The sequence below is a fragment of the Panthera tigris genome, chromosome B1, assembly GCF_018350195.1.
Source record: "Panthera tigris isolate Pti1 chromosome B1, P.tigris_Pti1_mat1.1, whole genome shotgun sequence".
NCBI classification, from domain to species: Eukaryota; Metazoa; Chordata; class Mammalia; order Carnivora; family Felidae; genus Panthera; species Panthera tigris.
The window spans coordinates 148,985,987-149,007,681 of NC_056663.1; the positions used below are offsets into that span (position 1 = coordinate 148,985,987).

Below are 21,695 nucleotides of genomic sequence, written 5' to 3' on the forward strand. Positions count from 1 at the left end.
TGGTTACTTTTATGTGTCATCTTGACTGGGCCACAGTTCCCACATATGTGGTCAAACATTATTTTGGATGATTCTGTGAGGTTGTTTTAGATGATGTTAATATTTTTTTCCAGGTTTAAGATATAACTGACAAATGAAGTTGTATATATTTAAAGTATAAAACATGATGATTTGATAATACACATACATTGTGATATTATTAGCACATTAAGTTAACACATCCATGGGGCACCCGCATGGCTGTCAATTGAGTGTCTGACTTCAGCTCTGGTCACAATCTCATTCGTGGTTTGTGAGTTCAAGCTCCGCATCAGGCTCTCTGCTGTCATCACAGATATTTCAAGTATATAATATATTTCAAGTATACAATACAGTATTATTAACTGTAGTCACTACTGTGTACGTCAGGTTGTCAGGGGCTTAATGGCAAGATGGTGGTTAAAGAGTACAAACTTTCAGTTAGAAGATGAGTAAGTTCCAGGATCTAAAGTGCAGCATGGTAACAATACTTAATAATACTGGATTATATACTTCAAAGTTTCTATGAAAGTAGAGCTTTAATGTTCTCATAACAACAACGACAAAACGGTAATTGACATGAAGGACAACATTTCTCAATATCACATTATACACATCAAACTTTCATAATATTATGTGTCAATTATATCTCAATTAACCTAGAGGAAAAATCAGTACATTACCTTGAATTTAGCACTAAACACCTAGAAAAAGAAATGGGAGCTGGAGGAGTGAATATGGCAGAGAAATAAGGGGACCCTGGTCTTTCCTTGTCCCTCAAACACAGCTGTACTGAAGTCAGATCACTTGGAACACCCAGGAAATTGATCTGTGGAGTGGCGGAAGGATCTCCACAGCTGGAGGGAGAGAGCGTAGCAGATGCAAAGTGAGAAGTGAATTAGGGGAGAGAAAAATGGCAGTGCCACGGAGGGGAAGGAACGCTTTCGGTGGAGAGATGAAAGGGAGAGAAAGAGAAAGGTTGAGAAAGTGCAGCATCAAATTTGCACGAGAGGAAAACCTCTCTGGACCACAGACTGGGGAGCAAGAAGTACTTGCAACCTGAATGTCGCAGTTTTTTGTTTTTTGTTTCTTGGGTGTTTTGTTTTTGTTTTGTTTTTTGTTTGTTTGTTTTTGGCAAATAGCATTTGGAGCTCAAACTCTGAGGTTTTGGAAGTGTGCACCTTTCTCCACAGTGGAGCTGTGGCACGTGCTCCTGAGCAGAAGGGAGCTGGCCCCATAGTGCATAGGGTGGTGTAGGAATCTCCAGGGCATATAGGGAAAGAACATTCCCCTTCCTGGAGTACTTTTGGAGTATATTGCCTCCCCAAGTACAGCAGACCCTGTAGGTGGTCTTTCATCAGCAGGGGACAGAGGTGCACCCAGAGGGAATACAACCTTTGCTGCTCTTAGCAGTGCTACATCATAGATTCCACACACTGTGCATGCCTGAGACTTTTTTTCAGAAACGAAGAATTTCAGACATAGCATGGAGAGGCTCTATTCTGGAGGTGAGGGGTAGGATCTGTGTGGTGCCCGGTCCTTTAAGACTTGAGCTCTGAATCCCAGCCACAGGCCAAAGAATAAACACAGGGCAAGCTGACTGACTGAGCTATTCTGTGAGGGCCCCTAAACAGTGTGAAGTGTGAGATCCCCTGTCCAGGGGTTGAGAAATTGGGGTGGTGCCATTTCCCCCTAACACCAACACAGTGTGACTTCAGAGAGCAGTACAGCGGCCCCCAGTAGAAGCGGGACCTGCTTATACCAAACCCTAACCCCTGTGCCTGGCAAATGGTTAATTATTGGGACGAGACTGACCCTGAGCCAATGCAGCAGGCCCTCTTCCAGGAGAGCAGCACCGCCAGCACCCCACATGGACCAAGTATACTGAAAATCAAGTGCTTCAAAGTGTTACTTACAGTTCTGGTAGAAATAGATTCAGACTTACTTTTTTTTTTTTTTTTTTACTTTTTTCTTTATTTTCTTTTTCTTTTGGAATCAGGCTCATAGTTTCTTGTTTGTTTTGTTTTTTATTTCCCTTTCTCTTTTTGGATCAGGATTTTTTTACTATTATTATTTTCTTCTACTTCCTTTTTTTTTTTTCTTCTTCATTTTTTCTTTGGAATCAACATTACAGTTTTTTGATTCTCTGGGGTTTTTTTGTTCCCTTTCCTTTTCTCTTTTCTCTTTCCTTTTCTCTTTTCTTGGAATCAGGCTCCCCTCTGCCCTTTTTTCCAGGAATTATTTCAACAAACCAAAGTACACCTAAAGATCCAAACAGTCCCACTGCAAGCAAGGAGGAGCTCTGCACAGGACTGACCAGTGTCAAAGAGCACCCAGAATGCAACATCAGAGTGCATATGTACCAGAAACACTTCCTGAAGTGCCAGACCCTGGACAGTGTATGACCTTTTTTTTAATATAGCAGTACTCTCAGGTGCAGGAAACATAACAAGCTTTAAAAAAATGCAAAAGACAGAAACTTAGTCAAAATGACAAGATGTAGGAATACTCCCCAGAAAAAAATATCCATATTGTAGGAGTTCCAGAAGAAGAGTGGGAAAAAAATGGCAGAAGGTTTATTTGAGCAAATTATAGCTGAGAACTTCCCTAATCTGGGGAAGGAAACAGGCATTCAAGTCCAAGAGGCACAGATAACTTCCCTCAATATCCAAAAAAAAAAAAAAAAAAGTCAACACTACAACACATCATAGTGAAACTTACAAAGACAAAGATAAAGAGATTTCTGAAAGCAGCTAGGGACAAAAGGTCCTTAACCTACAAGGGTAGACATATAAGGTTAGCATCAGACCTGTCAACTGAAATTTGCTGGCCATAGGAAATGGCAGAAAATATTCAATGAGCTGAATGGGAAAAATATGCAACCAAAAATTCTTTATCCAGCAAGGCTGTCATCCCGAATACAAAGAGAGATAAAGAGTTTCCCAAACAAACAAAAACTAAAGGAGTTCATGACCACAAAACCACCCTACAAGAAAATTTAAGGGGTACTCTGAGTGGAGGGAAAAAAAAGACCAAAGCAACAAAAATTACAAAGGACCAGAGAACATCACCAGAACACCAACTCTACAGATAAAACAATGGCACTAAATTTGTATCTTTCAATAATCACTCCTAATATAAATGGACTACTTGCTCCAATCAAAAGACATAGGGTATCAGAATGGATAAAAACCAAGATCCATCTATATGCCGCTTACAAGAGATTCATTTTAGACATAAAGTTACCTGCAGATTGAAGGGAATGAGATGGAGAAACATCTATCATGCTAATGGGCATCAAAAGAAAACTAGAAGTGCCTGGGTGGCTCAGTCAGTTAAACTTCTATGTTGGCTCACGCCATGATCTCTTGGTTTGGGAGTCTGAACCCCACATGAGGCTCTGTGCTGACAGTTTAGAGGCTGGAGTCTGTGTCAGATTCTGTGTCTCCCTCTCTCTCTCTGCCCCCGCCCCTGCCACTCACGCTCACTTGCTCTCTCTCTCTCTCTCTCAAAAAAAAAAATAACTACACATTAAAAAAAATTAAAAAAAAGAAAGCTGGAGTATACATACTTATATCAGACAAACTAGATTTTAAAACAAAAACTGTAACAATAGATGAAGAAGGGCATTGTTATCATATTAAGGGGTCTATCCACCAAGAAGATCTAACAATTATATATATTTATGCCCCCAACTTGAAGAACCTAAATATATAAATCAACTAATCACAAACATAAAGAAGCTCATTGAGAATAATACCATAAAGTAGGGGACTTTAATACCTCACTTACAGCAATGGACAGATCATCTAAGAAGAAAATCAACATGAAAAAATGGCTTTGAATGGACTTAACAGATATATTCATAACATTTCATACTAAAGCAGCGAATACACATTCTTCTCAAGTGCACAAGGAACATTCTCCAGAATAGATTACAAACTCAGCGGGTCACAAGAAGCCCTCAAAAGATAGAAAAAGATTGAGATCATAACATGCATATTTTCAGATCACAATGCTATGAAACTTGAAATCAACCACAAGACAAAATTTGAAAACCCTCAAATACATGGAGGTTAGAGAATATCCTACTAAAGAATGAATATGTTAATCAGGAAATTAAAGCAGAAATAAAAAAAATACATGGTGCAAATGAAAATGAAAACACATGAGTACAAAACCTTTGGGATGCAGCAAAGGCAGTCCTCTGAGGAAAGTACATTGCAATTCAGGCCTATTTCAAGAAGCAAGAAAGGTCCCAAATACACAACCTAACTTTACACCTAAAGGAACTAGAGAAGGAGCAGCAAATAAACCCTAAAGTCAGCAGAAAAAAAGGAAATAATAACGATTACAGGGGAAATAAATGATATAGAAAAAAAAACAGAACAGCTCAATGAAACTAAATGCTGGTTCTTTAAAAGAATTAACAAAATTGATAAATCCCTAGCCAGACTTGTCACAGAGAAAAAGGTAGACAAAATCATGAATGAAAGAGGAGAGACCACAAACAAAACCAGAGATACAAATAATTATAAAAGAATACTATGAAAATTTATATGCCAACAAACTGAGCAACCTAGAAGACAAATTACCAGAAACTCATGAACTATCAAAACTGAAACAGGAAGAAAGAAATAGAAAATTTGAACAGACACATAACCAGCAAGGAAATTGAATCAGTTATCAAAAATCCCCCAACAAACAAGAGTTCTGGGCCAGATGGCTTCCCAGAGGAATTCTACCAGACATTTAAAGAATTACTTTCTATATGGCACCAACGTACCTTGATCACAAACTCCACTTGCCTCCCACCACAGACCCTTTGCTTACACATACAAGTTAATGATTACTATCTAATTGTTTTCTTCACACTTACCACATGTGCAAGATCTTGTTTTCTTCTCATTCACCATGTGGGTAATATCTTGTGAGCTCAATAAATATGAAGACAAAACCCCTGTTCAAGGCTCTTCTCTCCCCCTAGACATTAGCCTCTCTCATATTCAATTCTATGTTCACTCTCTTGCTGGACAAGAAAGAACTCTAGACTCATAGTCTGCAACAGTTCGAAACCAGAAAAGACCCTGAATAGCCAAAGTAATGTTGAAAAAGAAAACCAAAGCTGGAAGCATCACAATCCTGGACTTCAAGCTGTATTACAAAGCTGTAATCATTAAAACAAATGGTACTGGTACAAAAACAAACACATAGATCAATGAAACAAAAAGGATAACCCAGAAACAGACCCACAAATGCATGACCAACTAATCTTCAACAAAGCAGGAAAGAATATCCAAGAAAAAACAAGCAGTCTCTTCAGCAAATGGTGCTGGGAGAACTGGACAGCAACATGCAGAAAAATAAACAAGGACCACTTTCTTACACCATATACAAAAATATATTCAAAGTGGATGAAAGACCTAAATGTGAGACAGGAAATCATCAAAATCCTATGGAAGAAAACAGACAACAACCTCTTTACCTCAGCTGCAGCAACTTCTTACTAGACACGTCTCCAGAGGCAAGGGAAACAAAAGCAAAAATGAACTATTGGGACCTCATCAAGATGAAAATTTTTTGCATAGCAAAGGAAACAATCAACAAAACTAAAAGGCAACCAATGGAATGGGAAAAGATATTTGAAAATGTCATATCAGATAAAGGGTTGGTATCCAAAATTTATAAAGAACTTGTCAAACTTAACACCCAAAAAACAAATAGAAGACATGAATATACACTGTTTGAAAGAAGCCATCCAGGTGGCTAACAGACACATGAAAAGATGCTCAACATCACTTATCATCAGCGAAATACAAAATAAAACCAAAATGCATACACACACACACACACATATATATATATACACACACACGTCTATATGTTTATATGTATATGTATACATACATACACATACACAATGGAATATTACTCAGTGGTCAAAAAGAATGAAGTCTTGCCATTTCCAACAATGTAGATTGGGCTATAGTGTATTATGCTCAGCGAAATAAGTCAGTCAGAAAACGACAAATACCATATGATTTCACTCATATGTGGAATTTAAGAAACAAAGCAGATGAACATAGGGGAAGACAAGGAAAAATAAGATAAAAACAGACAGGGAGACAAACCATAAGAGACTCTTAACTATAGAGAACAAACTGAGAGTTGCTGGAGTGGAAGTGGAAGGGGGGATGGACTAAAATGGGTGCTGGGCATTAAGGAGGGCACTTGTCAGGATAAGAACTGGGTGTTATATGTAAGTGATGAATCAATGGGTTCTACTCCTGAAACCAGTACTATACTGCCTATTAACTAACTTGAATTTAAATACATAAATTTTCTTAAAAGAGAGGGAAAAAAAGAAATGGGAAAACTATTCAAAATAACAACAACAAATCCAATAAAAAAAAAATCAAGAAATTTAATTGACAATCCCCAGGGCCAAGGCAGAAAGAAATTCAAGTTCAGTAAAAGGTCTATGTGACTAAAGATCTAGTAGGGCATGTTAGGTATATTATAAGTAAAACAAGAAACAGAGTTTTCAAATCCCAACTGCAAAGTGAGGATAACAAGGACAAACACTTTAAATTACAAGTATTTGATTTGTAATCTATGTAGATGATGCTATGTAGTTTTTTCTAGAAAAGACAGACCCAAGGGGTTATTTATTTACATACAGTTAATAATTCCTCAGAACTAGATTGGTATAATTCTTAGTATTCCTTTAAGATTTTTATTAACCAAGATAATGTCAGCATTATGAAATTCACTGAAAAGCTTTCAGCATGTTCTATACAGCCAAGGGAACAGTTAAGACAGCATAGAAAGAGGAGGAGACAAGATGGCGGAACAGCATGGAAGCTTTTTGTGTGTCTCACATCCATAAAATACAGCCAGACCAACACTAAACCATCCTACACACCTAGAAAACTGATTGGAAGATTGACAAAACAATCTGCACAACCTGAACCACAGAATTCAGCAGGTACGTGACACGAAGAGCTGAACTTGAGCGAGAAGTCGCAAAAGGTAGGGAACCCCTTTTGCGGACAGAGAGAGGATGGAGACTGGGGAGGGGGGAGCCTATGGGAAAAGTACCCCTTCCCAAAAGCAGCTAGAGAGAAAGTGGAAAATTGGAAACAGCCACAGGGACTAAACTAAAAAGGGAGAAAGGAGAAAGGACAAAGGAGAGGCTTTAAATTCCATTAAGACAGTAAACAAGGGGAGCGCAAAAGGCAGCAACTCCACAGCTTGATACTTGGCGGTGCTCTGGTGGGAACAGTGAATCCCCAGGAACAGAGTGGGGTCCAGGAGGTTCTCAGGCCACACAGGGAAAAGTGGTTCCACTGCTGGAAGGACATTTGGTAGAAACTGTTGAAGCCACTTGGTCCCAGAAGATCCCAGAAGGCGGCCACATCGCTGGTGCTGGAGCAAGGTCGTTGAGGGTGAAGGCTGGTACCAGATGGGTGTTGTGATTTTCCATAATCCCTGAAACGCTGCTGCTACAGTGTCTCGTGAACTTTCTTTGAGGCAGGCTGGCACCTGACCACAGTCTCAGGGCACCAGTAACAGCAGGGTCCAGTGGGCATTCCTGGGAGCAGCCAACATTCAGCCATTGCTCATTCAGCCATTGCTCAGTAAGACCCTCCCACAGAGGGGCAGAACAGGTCAAAGCCGCAGTCCTTCGGAAGTAAGGGGCCAGAGAAAACAGCCTTATCTGAGACAAAATGTGGGAGAGGTACTACCTGGGGCCTGGTCACAAAGAGAGAACAAGCAGGGAATGGACAAGAGTTGAAGACAGAGGACTGGTGTGCAATTGCTGATCTGGGAGAACAGACTGGGTAGCTGGGTGGCGCTATTTTCTCCGCTCCCGCGCATGCGCACCTACAAGCGCCACAACAATCCACCTCAGTAAGTTAGCAGCGCCATCTTGTGGAGAGCGGAGCTCTTACATCGAGCCCTGCCCAAATGCGCCAACTTAACTCTTTAAGAACACAAGCGTCACCGCCAACTTAATTTATGGACTATAAAGAGCTCAAAGACTGACCTCTAGGGGAAAACAAAGCAATTTCAGTCCTACTTCAATCTGTTAGCAGGTTCATCTATTCATTTTTTTTCATTTTTTGTTTTTTTTTCCTTTTTCCTTTTTTCTCTTTTACAATTCTTTTCTTTTTCTTGAATACAGAAAGAGAAAAAATTCATTTTTATTTTAAATTTTTATTAAAAATATCTGTCTTTAATTTTTATTACTATATTTTTTACTTTTGTGTAAATTTTTTCAAATTCTACTTTACTTCCATTATTTTATTTTAGTCTACTTCAGTGTACTCACCTTTTCAAATTTTCAAATAATTTCCTTTTTTTCTTTCTTTTTCTTTTTTAATCTTTTTCATTTCTTTTTTCTTCTTGAATACAGAAAAAGAAAAACTTCATTTTTACTTTCAATTTCTTTTAAAAATATTTTATTTAATTTTTACTACTATATTTTTTGCTTATATGTATTTTTTTTCAAATTCTATTTTACTTCCATCATTTTATTTTAGTCTACTACAATGGGTTCACTTTTTCATATTTTCAAACGATTTCTTTTTTTTTCTTTTTTCCTTTTTTCTTTTTCCTTTTTTGTTTCTTTTCACTTTTCTTAAATACAGAAAATGAAAAAATTCATATTTTTAATTTTTATTAAAAATATTTTTCTTTAATTTTTTCTACTATATTCTTTACTTTTGTGTATATTTTTTCAAATTCTATTTTACCCCCAACATATCATTTTAGTCTACTTGAGAGTATTCATTTTCTCGAATTTTCAAACGATTTCTTTTTCTCACCCCCCCTTTTTTTCTCTAATCTGTCGAACCACTTTCAACACCCAGACCAAAACACACCTAGGATCTAGCATCATCTATTTTATTTGTGTGCGTGTGTGTGTAATTTTTAATTTTAATATTTTTTTAATTTAATTTTTTTTATTTCAATTTTTCTACCTCATTAATTCCTTTTCTCCCTTCAAAATGACAAAATGAAGGAATTCACCGCAAAAGAAAGAGCACGAATAAACGACAGCCAGGGATTTAACCAACACAGATACGAGCAAGATGTCTGAACCAGAATTTAGAATCAAAATAATAAGAATACTAGCTGGAGTCGAAAATAGATTAGAATCCCTTTCTGCAGATATAAAAGAAGTAAAAAATAGCCAGAATGAAATTAAAAATGCTATAACTGAGCTGCAATCACAGATGGATGCAGCGGTGGCAAGGATAAACAAGGCAGAACAGAGAATCAGCAATAGAGAGGACAAACTTATAGAGAAAAACGAATCAGAAAAAAAGGGAGATTAAGGCAAAAGAGCACAATTTAAGAATTAGAGAAATCAGTGACTCATTAAAAAGGAACAACATCAGAATCGTAGGGGTCCCAGAGGAGGAAGAGAGAGAAATAGGGGTAGAAGGGTTATGTGAGCAAATCACAGCAGAAAACTTTCTTAACCTGGGGAAAGAAACAGACATCAAAATCCAGGAAGCACAGAGGACCCCCATTAGATTCAACAAAAACCAACCATCAACAAGGCATATCATAGTCAAATTCACAAAATACTCAGTCAAGGAAAGAATCATGAAAGCAGCAAGGGAAAAAAAGTCCCTAACCTACAAGGGAAGACAGATCAGGTTTGCAGCAGACCTATCCACAGAAACCTGGCAGTCCAGAAAGGAATGGCAGGATATATTCAGTGTGCTGAATCAGAAAAATATGTGGCCAAGAATTCTTTATCCAGCAAGGCTGTCATTCAAAATAGAAGGAGAGATAAAAAGTTTCCCAAACAAAAAATAAAGGAATTTGTGACCACTAAACCAGCCCTGCAAGAAATTTTAAGGGGGACTCTCTGAGGGGAGAAAAGATGAAAAAAAAATGTGTGTGTATATATATATATATATATATATATATATATATATGTGTGTGTGTGTATATATAGTATATATATACTATATAGTATATATATAGTATATATATATAGTATATATATATATATATAGTATATATATACTATATATATATATATACTATACACACATATATATATGTATACATACACACATATATATATGTATGTGTGTGTATGTATGTATATATATATATATATATATATATATATATATATGCAACAAAAGATTAGAAAGGACCAGAGAACACCACCAGAAACTCCAACTCTACAAGCATCATAATGGCAATAAATTCATATCTTTCAGTACTCATTCCAAATGTCAATGGACTCAATGCTCCAATCAAAAGATGTAGGGTAACAGAATGGATAAGAAAACAAGATCCATCTATATGCTGTTTCCAAGAGACCCACTTTAAACCTAAAGACACCTACAGACTGAAAATAAGGGGATGGAGAACCATCTATCATGCTAATGATCAACAAAAGAAAGCCAGAGTAGCCATACTTATATCAGACAACCTAGACTTTAAAATGAAGACTATCAAGAGATGCAGAAGGGCATTATATCATAATCAAGGGGTCTATAGACCAAGAAGACCTAACAATTTTAACATTTATGTGCCAAATGTGAAAGCACCCAAATACATAAATCAATTAATCACAAACATCAAGAAACTCATGGATGGTACTACCATAATAGTAGGAGACTTCAACACCCCACTCACAGCAATGGACAGATCATCTAATCAAAAAATCAACAAGGAAACAATGGCTTTGAATGACACACTGGACCAGATGGACTTAATAGATATATTCAGAATATTTCATCCGAAAGCAGAAGAATATACATTCTTCTCCAGTGCACATGTAACATTCTCCAGAATAGACCATATACTGGGACACAAATCATCCCTCAGCAAGTACAAAAAGATTGAGATCACACCATGTATATTTTCAGACCACAACGCCCTGAAACTCGAAATCAACAGTAAGAAAATATTTGGAAAGGTAACAAATACTTGGAGACTAAAGAACATCCTTCTAAAGAATGAATGGACCAAAAAGAAGTTAAAGAGGAAATTAAAAAGTATATGGAAGCCAATGAAAATGATAACACCACAACCCAAAACCTCTGGGATGCAGCAAAGACGGCCATAAGAGGAAAATATATACCAATCCAGGCCTTCCTAAAGAAGGAAGAAAGATCTCAGATACACAACCTAACCTTACACCTTAAGGAGCTGGAAAAAGAACAACAAATAAAACCCAAAACCAGCAGAACACGGGAAATAATAAAGATTAGAGCAGAAATTTATGCTATTCAAACCAAAAACATAGCAGAACAGATCAATGAAAACAGAAGCTGGTTCTTTGGAAGAATTAACAAAATTGATAAACCACTAGCCAGTTGGATCAAAAAGAAAAAGGAAAGGACCCAAATAAGTAAAATCAAGAATGAAAGAGGAGAGATCAAAACAACACAACAGAAATAAAAACAATAATAAGAGAATATTATGAGCAATTATATGCCAATAAAATGGGCAATCTGGAAGAAATGGACAAATTCCTAGAAACAGATACACTACCAAAACTGAAACAGGAAAAAATAGAAAATTTGAGCAGACCCATAACCAGTAAGGAAATCGAATTAGTAATCAAAAATCTGCCAAAAAACAAGAGTCCAGGGCCAGATGGCTTTCCAGGGGAATTCTACCAAACATTTAAGGAAGAGTTAACACCTATTCTCTTGAAACTGTTCCAAAAAATAGAAATGGAAGGAAAACTTCCAAATTCTTTCTATGAAGCCAGCATTACCTTGATTCCAAAACCAGACAGAGACCCCACTAAAAAGGAGAACTATAGACCAATTTCCCTGATGAACATGGATGCAAAAATCCTCAACAAGATATTAGCCAACCGGATCCAACAATACATTAAAAAAATTATTCGCCATGACCACATGGGATTTATACCTAGGATGCAGGGCTGGTTCAATATCTGCAAAACAATCAATGTGATTCATCACATCAATAAAAGAAAGGACAAGAACCATATGATCCTCTCAATAGATGCAGAGAAAGCATTTGACAAAATACAGCATCCTTTCTTGATAAAAATCCTCAAGAAAATAGGGACAGAAGGAGCATACCTCGAGATCATAAAAGCCATATATGAAAGACCCAATGCTAATATTATCCTCAATGGGGAAAAACTGACAGCTTTCTGCCTAAAGTCAGGAACAAGACAGGGATGTCCACTCTCGCCACTGTTATTCAACATAGTATTGGAAGTCTTGGCCTCAGGAATAAGACAACACAAAGAAATAAAAGGCATCCAAATCGGCCAGGAGGAAGTCAAACTTTCACTCTTCGCAGATGACATGATACTCTATATGGAAAACTCTAAAGATTCCACCAAAAACGTGCTATAACTGATCTATGAATTCAGCAAAGTGCAGGATATAAAACCAATGCACAGAGCTTGGTTGCATTCCTACACACCAACAATGAAGCAGCATAAAGAGAAATCAAGGAATCAATCCCTTTTAGAACTGCACCAAAAACCATAAAATACCTAGGACTAAATCTAACCAAAGAGGTGAAAAATCTATACACTGAAAACTATAGCAAGCTGATGAAAGAAACTGAAGAAGACACAAAGAAATGGAAAAAGATTCCATGCTCCTGGATAAGAAGAACAAATATTGTTAAAATGTGAATACTACCCAAAGCAATCTACATATTCAATGCAATCCCAATCAAAATAACACCAGGATTGTTCATAGAGCTGGAACAAATAATCCTAAAATTTGTATAGAACCAGAAAAGACCCTGAATAGCCACAGCAATCATGAAAAAGAAAACCAAAGCAGGAGGCATCACAATCCAGGACTTCAAGCTGTATCACAAAGCTGTAATCACCAAGACAGTATGGTACTGGCACAAGAACAGACACTCTGATCAATGGAACAGAATACAGAACCCAGAAATGGACCCACAAACATATGGCCAACTAATCTTTGACAAAGCAGGAAAGAATATCCAATGGAATAAAGACAGTCTCTTCAGCAAAGAGTGCTGGTGCTGGGGAAACTGGACAGCGACATGCAGAAGAATGAACCTGGACCACTTTCTTACACCATATACAAAAATAAACTCAAAATGGATGAAAGACCTCAATGTAAGACAGGAAGCCATCAAAATCCTCGAGGAGAAAGCAGGCAAAAACCTCTTTGATCTTTCACATAGTAACTTCTTACTCAACACGTCTCTGGAGGCAAGGGAAACAAAAGCAAAAATGAACTACTGGGACCTCATCAAAATAAAAAGCTTCTGCACAGTGAAGGAAACAGTCAGCAAAACTAAAAGGCAACCAACAGAGGGGCGCCTGGGTGGCGCAGTCGGTTAAGCATCCGACTTCAGCCAGGTCACGATCTCGCGGTCCGTGAGTTCGAGCCCCGCGTCAGGCTCTGGGCTGATGGCTCGGAGCCTGGAGCCTGTTTCCGATTCTGTGTCTCCCTCTCTCTCTGCCCCTCCCCCGTTCATGCTCTGTCTCTCTCTGTCCCAAAAATAAATAAAAAACGTTGAAAAAAAAATTAAAAATAAAAGGCAACCAACAGAATGGGAGGAGATATTTGCAAATGACATACCAGATAAAGGGTTAGTATCCAAAATCTATAAAGAACTTATCAAACTCAACACGCAAAAAACAAATAATCCAGTGAAGAAATGGGTGAAAGACATGAATAGACACTTCTCCAAGGAAGACATCCAGATGGCCAACCAACACATGAAAAATGCTCAACTTCACTCATCATCAGGGAAATACAAATCAAAACCACAATGAGATACCACCTTACAACTGTCAGAATGGCTAACATTAACAACTCAGGCAATGACAGATGTTGGCAAGGATGCGGAGAAAAAGGATCTCTTTTGCATTGTTGGTGGCAATGCAAGCTGGTGCAGCCACTCTGGAAAACAGTATGGAGGTTCCTCAAAAAACTAAAAATAGAACTACCTTACTACCCAGCAATTGCACTACTAGGCATTTATCCACGGGATACACGTGTGCCGTTTCAAAGGGACACATGCACCCCAATGTTTATAGCAGCACTATCGATAATAGCCAAAGTATGGAAAGAGCCCAAATGTCCATTGATGGATGAATGGATAAAGAAGGGGTGGTATATATATACAATGGAGTATTACTCGGCAATCAAAAAGAATGAAATCTTGCCATTTGCAACTACGTGGATGGAACTAGAGGGTGTTATGCTAAGTGAAATTAGTCAGTCAGAGAAAGACACAAATCATATGACTTCACTCATATGAGGACTTTAGGAGACAAAACAGATGAACATAAAGGAAGGGAAACAAAAATAATATAAAAACAGGGAGGGGGACAAAACAGAAGAGACTCATAAATATGGAGAACAAACTGAGGGTTACTGGAGGGGTTGTGGGATGAGGGATGGGCTAAATGGGTAAGGGGCATTAAGGAATCTACTCCTGAAATCATTGTTTCACTATATGCTAACTAATTTAGATGTAAATTTTAAAAAATTAAAAATTAAAAAAAATAATTTGCAAAAAAAAAGCATAAAAAGTAACTGTTTCCTGAAACATTAGGAGTCCAGATCTTTTAGAAAAAAATTTTTTATGTTTTTCATTTATTGTAGAGTTGTTTTCCTGTCCAAGATCCCTAGCTCTTGAATAAATTTCAATAATTTTTTTTCAGAAATCTATTTTCTGAAGGCTAAATATTTTTAGTATAGTTTCACATATTATCATTTCTTATCTCTTCAATGTCTGTTATTATTACATTATTGTTCTCAATTTTCTAATTGTGATATATTTGTGTACTTTTTATCAACACAAATTACCTCTTTGCCCTGGTTCCCTTTGTTGCTTTGGATACCTACCCCTACCCACTTTGTATGTTTGCTTGATGATAGTTCTTCTCTTTAAATTTCTTTTCCTTTTAAAACCGTCAGAAGAGACTTTGTTTCATACTATATCTGTTGAAACCACTCATATATATTAGCATAATTTTATGTTTAGTACAACTTCTGTCACCTTTCTCTCTACCACTTTTTTTCTTATATTGCCTGGCTAATTTCTTAATTATATTTTATTCCCCAAATACATGCCCATCCCCAGAACAATAGAAACCTTACTAATATTTCTATGTACTTCCCTCCTTTGGGGAGATTTTCAACATTGTATTCATAATGGTCTAGTCACTGTTTTAAATATACATAAATTTTTTTCTTAAAGCATCTAAAAACAAAAGTAAAAAAAGTTTTAGGCCAATACTTAATGTAATTTCATCTTCCACAACACTCCATCTTTTCCCTCCTCTCCAGTGATATCTCTCCATTTCCAGAGGACTGGTTTGTGCTTTTCTAGGATGTCATGGTGGTTCCCAACAGGGTTTTAGGAAAGCTACTCACCATGGGAATCCATACCCATAACTTAATAGGTTCTAGGGCCCTTAAATTACAACACTACACAGCTATCGATATATTATTCAAAAATAACTACTTTAAAAATATTACCATATATTCAAGTCAGTATATGATGAGGCATTGTCTCAGACTTAAGATTATAATTAAATTCCTTTTATTTTTTCATCGTCTTTGCTATCTTTCATGTCATTGTTGATATTAGACAAAAATCTTCTAAACAATACTTTCTTAACACTAAACAAGAACCATATACAAATTCTTGTGGGATTTTTATACTGTCTTTGATATAATTTTAATATCAATTTTAAATACCAACAAATGTTCTGTTACTACTCAAGAATCCTTCATTTTAGAAAAGACAGTTACAGGGGCGCCTGGGTGTCTCAGTTGGTTAAGCGTCCGACTTCGGCTCAGGTCATGATCTCACAGTTCGTGGGTTCGAGCCCCACATCAGGCTCTGTGCTGACAGCTCAGAGCCTGGAGCCTGTTTCAGATTCTGTTTCTCCCTCTCTCTCTGCCCCTCCCCCACTTGCATTCTTTCTCTGTCTCAAAAATAAATAAACATTAAAGAAAATTTAAAAAAAAAGACAGATACAAAAGATATGACAGAAGAAAAAACAAGTCCACCCATGTCACACCTCAAATTACACTTAGTCATAACCTGAAGAGAACAGATTTCATAGCAAAAAAAAAAAAAAAAAAAAAAAAAAAAAGAACTGAGGCAGGCAGGTGGGAGCAAATGCTGTTTGGGCCCATACAGAGCCCCCATTTCTCCCATAGTGGCCATCTCATTTATGTACCCATCATGCCAAAACTTAGTGATACTGCACTAGAGTGACCATCTGTGCCAGTTTACCTAAGATTGGGTTTCCAGAACGCTAGAGTTTCAGTTTTAAAGCCTGGACAGTTCCGGGAAAAATGGAACAAGTTGATTCCCTACTGGTACCCTTCTCACTAGCACATTCCTGATGGCCTTGGTGAATGATATATTACCTGGGCCTTCCCATGAAACATGATTTTCTAATGAAGCTTTGCATAATATATCCATTCCACCATGCCTACTTCTCTGAGCCTTTTAATCCCTTGACCTCTACTGTCTCCCATTAAAATTCTAGAATTTCAACCTTGTTTAACATGGGCCATTGCTTTTTCTAGACTTCTGGGAGCCACTCCAGCAGCGAATTGACACCATCCCCTGTACCTTGCTTGGCAGGTGTTATGTCCTGTCTACTGAGAGACTGCCCCAAGTCAATCATCCCTTCCTTAACCAGCCTTATGTACCGGAACAGTTGCTCAAGCACCTTCCAAATCCAGTCAAACAGAACATACACCCACAGCACCTGCTAGCACCTGCTGCCAGTTTTTGCAACTTCTTTGTAATATACATACTTTCCTCTCTCTTTAGGCCCAACACATTCCCAGATGTTTATGTTGCAACTTAACCTTGGTAAGAGGCCTAGCATCCAGGAGAGGACATACATGCAGCTCCTGAAGAGGATAGCTATCACCTTGTAGGAAAAAGGCCTCTGCAGTGTCTCTGCAGAATACTAACTCTCAAAGGACAGAGAAGACCCACTTATGAAAATTCAGAAGGCTCAAAAGAAGTCTGCAGAGTCAAAATCTTCAGGGATGTCTAGCCAAATAACTACATTCCATGTGTCAGGTCCCAAGTTTTCCCAGGTAGGACTCTGACTTTGAAATAACAGACCTCTCTCTGTTGAGCATTCAACAATCATGGGAGTTCAGGCACTCTATCCAATCCTGTGCTTGGTATGCAGTTTTTTCCTACTCACTTACTTACCACATGAGATGAGGGTTTCCTAATAATCGACCAAAGAGAAACTTTGGATCTCATACTCAGTTTTCAATTACATTAATGTCCCTCAACTTTCCATTATCGTTACTACTGCATTATGGGGCATACATACAGCCTACCAGCAACCATGCAATTCCACTGTCCTTATGTCTACCCCCCCCCCATTCCTTTCAAATACATGAATCAACACACTGGCCTATGCATTCACCTCTACTATAATGCTGGCCCAGTTCACCGTTGGTGAGAATTTTAATATCACATCACCACCTGTGCTACAGGCTGTCAGCGTGCCACCTACCACCGAGTCCTCATTACCATCTGGGTGGTGAGTGATCCAGTCCACAAATCTCATCTTATTGCCTGTTTTCCTGGAGCTCTCTCAGTACTACCTTTCACAAGTTGGATTTTCTGGACAACAAACACTGAGACAAAGTACAAAGGCTTATTGAAAAGTAACACCTGTTAAAGGAAAAGGGAGGAAGCTGTATTGTCAGGGGAGTAATGCCTATCCAATAAAATCTCTGCCAGACCAGCTGGGAACTCTGGAGTAAATGTTACTTGTTAGATAAATTTACATTACATGGAAATGGCAGTAATCTTACATCACCCTCTTGCTCAGTCATTGGTTGAGTAACCACTGAGAAGAAAATGCCCTTGCCTTGAAAAATGAGGCAAAACTTGACAAAACTAGCAGTTTCAGGGTGTCGGGTTGTCTTAAGCATATCTTTTTACTCTGGTGCTTTGATATCTGGGGCTTTGCTAACCCTAGAGGGACTGCTGCTCCCAGGGCTAGCTAGTACCTAGAGACAGCAAATGACTCCACCTTGAGGGAGTCCTTCATATGCAAACCAACCAGAGTTCATACCCTAACCACCTCCTTTTGTGAGGCCTTACAAAATCAGGTAATTGGATTTTGTATGTGTGGCCAAGTTTAATTTTACATATTATCACTTGTACATAGTTGGAAGTAAGGGAATAAGTATATCCCACTATGTTTCAAAGGCTTTTGTCTATTCAAATGGCACATTGTGGTAGAAACAGTATACTCTTTGAGGTCAGAATACACCTGGATCAAATCTAGGTTCTTCTGCTTATTCTAAAATTTACATTTATAATAAATGTTAACATGCATATTTAAATAACATTTTACAACTTTCAAAAAGTGGGAAAATTCACTATCTTTCTTTTTGTATCTATGTTACAATTCTGTGAGAGAGTCATGACGCATTCATTACCAACCATAGCCATATGACTGTGCTGCCCTGAACCTAAAGACAAAACAAACTCTAAATTGAAAGAAAACACCAGTGGTCCACACCTTCTTAGATCATCTGCTTTTTGGTTGTTTTCTCTGCTCATATTGTTATGACGGGCTCCATTCAATGATTCATACATCTGTCAGAGCAAGGCTTATTAACACACATTTGCATATTTGGAGATTCTGTCTTTACCAGGATCTCTCTGCCTCAGCCTAGGCAGGCAAAAGAAGCAATCTTGATAGCTCATACACCGCATGATTTCTTCTCCCCTAAAACAAATGATCTCTTCTATTTCCCTGAAGCCTGTTCAGGTCAGTCCTCCTAAGTCAGGTTGTCTTGGTTTTGTAAATGCAAAACTGGAGTAATAAAATCAAGCCAATGACATGGAGGAAGAAGATTCTGATAATTTTTCTATAATGTCAGCCTGTATGTTTTATTCTCGCAATGGCTATTTGTTAAGAATAGAAAAGTCAAGACCTATCCTGCCACTCCCTGAGGATTTGAAGATTAAGATTCAACATCTTTTGACCTAGCCCCTGTTAAGAGCAATTCCTTTGCCTCACAAACCATAATTTCATGCCCCACCTCTTTTTCTGTGTTGAGCTCATCACAAGCAAGCAGGAAGTCACTTTCGGACTGAATGCAATTTTTTTTTTTTTCCTTATGCCGCTCCCCTGACTCACTCCCAAATTCTGCTGTGAATCTGTGATAGGGCACCAGGATCTGCATTAATATATTCAGTTACTGGACATTTAAGTAATATATGTTGACTAAGCACCTACTCACTAAAAAAGGCCTTTGCTAAGTACTCCAGGTGATGCAAAGATAGAGAAAAGCAAGCATGTGCAGTTGGGGGAAAGTGCTGTCAACAAAACCCAGAATATTTCATATCCTTGAAAAAAAATTTTTTTATGTAAATTTTTAAAAGTCCTTAAAATATTTATATAATTTAGTCCAATAAGTTACTTTTCCTTTCCACTTATTTCAAGGAAACATTTAGCAGTGTAGTGAAAAATAAAAAGTATATTGGTGAAGGTGATCATTGAAAGAATCACCTACAGTTAAAACAAAGAAAACATCTAAATACATTGGGAGATGGTTTTAGTATTTTATGATAAATCTATTCAGTATAAGATGATTCACCCTTTAAATTGGAGCCATTAAAATTGGTAATAACTGATGAATCTACGTACTACATCTGCCAAGTTTTCTTTCAGTTTGAAATTACATCAAAATAAAAAATTATAATGTACATTTTATACAACTATTAGGTACATATACAGATAATAAAATAGTATATATAGCTACTAGAAATAAAAACGTAATAACACAGGGATATGCTTATAGAAATAACATTCGGTATAAAGAGCATAATACAAAGTTATATACTGTGATATAACTATATGAAAAAAACTTGTACATGTTAAAAGTACTTAAAGATTAATATGTAAAATGAAATGGTTTGTTTAGATAACTTTGTTCAAAAGTTATAAAAAATTTTGTTTTTACTAAAAAAAAAATAAAAAAAAAAAATTAAAAAACCCCCAGAATATCAGACATGAGATATAGGATCCGATGGAAATATGTAAGTGAAGGGTAGAATGGTAGAGAGGAGCCCACTCCTTCCTGTCCCTCTTGTCTGATTTGCACATTATATAAAAAAAAAAAATGTGTAAGAAACTGAACACTTGTCTAGTTGAAGTCCTGGAGTGAATTCATTAGCCATTAGCTATCAGTGATTTACAAGATAAAGGCACAGAATCTGAGTTGAAAAGAATCCTCTAAAACCTTCTGATTGAGCTTTCTTTCTCAGTAAGTTGATGATATTCATAAAGGAATAAGTGATTTTTCTTCTTAGGCTACAGTTAGTTGGCAAAAAAGCTAAGACTAAAATTTAAGTTTTAATACCTGATCTAATTCAATTACACATTCTGATTCTTTAGCATGCAGTATTTCAGTATTTCTCACAAAGTAACATCAGCACAACCTTCCAGGTATATTTCCTACTCCTTCCCAACACATGTGATAGAAATGTCCTTTATACTTCCATGCTGTTCCTGCCTCTGTGTTTTCATGGGCTCTGCCCTTGCCTGCAAACACTGCCGACATTCTCCATCCTTACCCTCACCCCACACTTACTTTTTCTATGTTTTGCCATCTACTCATCTGCTAGCAGTAGCGAGTTAGAATATTTATTTCAAAACACATACTTGGAAAAAGACAAAGTCAATTTTAGTTCCAACTATTCTGCTTGCCTATCCCACAACTTTTACACCTATTCAATCACTTCTCTGAATCTCTGTTTCATATTCCGCGAGAAAAACAGTATTTTGTAACAGAGATGGGGAATTCGGAGGTAGTACTACCCATTAGTGCTTGGAAAATATTTTCTGATCATCCTCAGCTTGCTGTGGCAAAGAAGGAAGTGTATAACAATATAACACAGGCAAGAGTGTCATAAACTCTTGAATTAAAAATGACTAGAGCGTGTGGAGTAGTCGAAAGCTTTTGCAAAACAAAATACCTATCACCTGTTATCATGTTTAGTCACAATTTACCAGAATAAATAAAATTCTTACTGATTTGTGAAATTCCCTGTTTCTGATTCCATTCTACAAGTCATACTATTGGTTCAAGTTGATTCCTTCAGACTTGTTTAACAAGTTAGATTTTAATTACGTGGGATTTCCTCCTTTGTTTTCAGCTCCTTCATAGATCACACATAATACATAGAGTCATTCATTTGAGTAGAAATCTCAGAGAAGCTGGATAGGCAGAGGAAAGGACCTCTTCATTATTAAGGATTAAAATGTATAGGTAAGTCCCGTTTTTGTCTCTGTAGTTTTAGAAGTTTTATTATATCTTAGAGCATGTGAAAAACATACAGAAGCTGAAGAAATTTTGGCTGTGTCTAACAATCTTTTCCAGAAACTTCACTGAAACTTATAGATATTGTTTAAATAATATGTTTGATGTTGTTTAAATAAGGTGTTTGGCTGACTGATTTTTTTTTACAAAATTAGTAAACCTAAAGAGACGGCTTAGGATTATGAAAACATATCTTTAAATAAGGAAGTGTTTTTGTTTTCTCATGCTTAACTTTTCAAAAAGTGATGAGTGGATTTTAAAAATGTAATCAGTAAAAAATTCTTCTGTTGTTTTAAAATTTTTCCATGATTCTGTATT

The 21,695-nt window shown here is 37.1% G+C and overlaps 1 protein-coding gene across 1 annotated transcript in view; it reads left to right on the plus strand.

The window, feature by feature from the left end:
- Positions 1-7,897: 7,897 nt before the first annotated feature.
- LOC102960358 (transmembrane serine protease 11D) overlaps positions 7,898-21,695 on the plus strand; it is a 64,853-nt gene continuing 51,055 nt past the window's right edge. The window contains exon 1 of the mRNA XM_042984787.1: positions 7,898-7,932. Within this exon, the coding sequence (XP_042840721.1) occupies positions 7,898-7,932 (35 nt within the window). The remainder of the gene's footprint in view (positions 7,933-21,695) is intronic.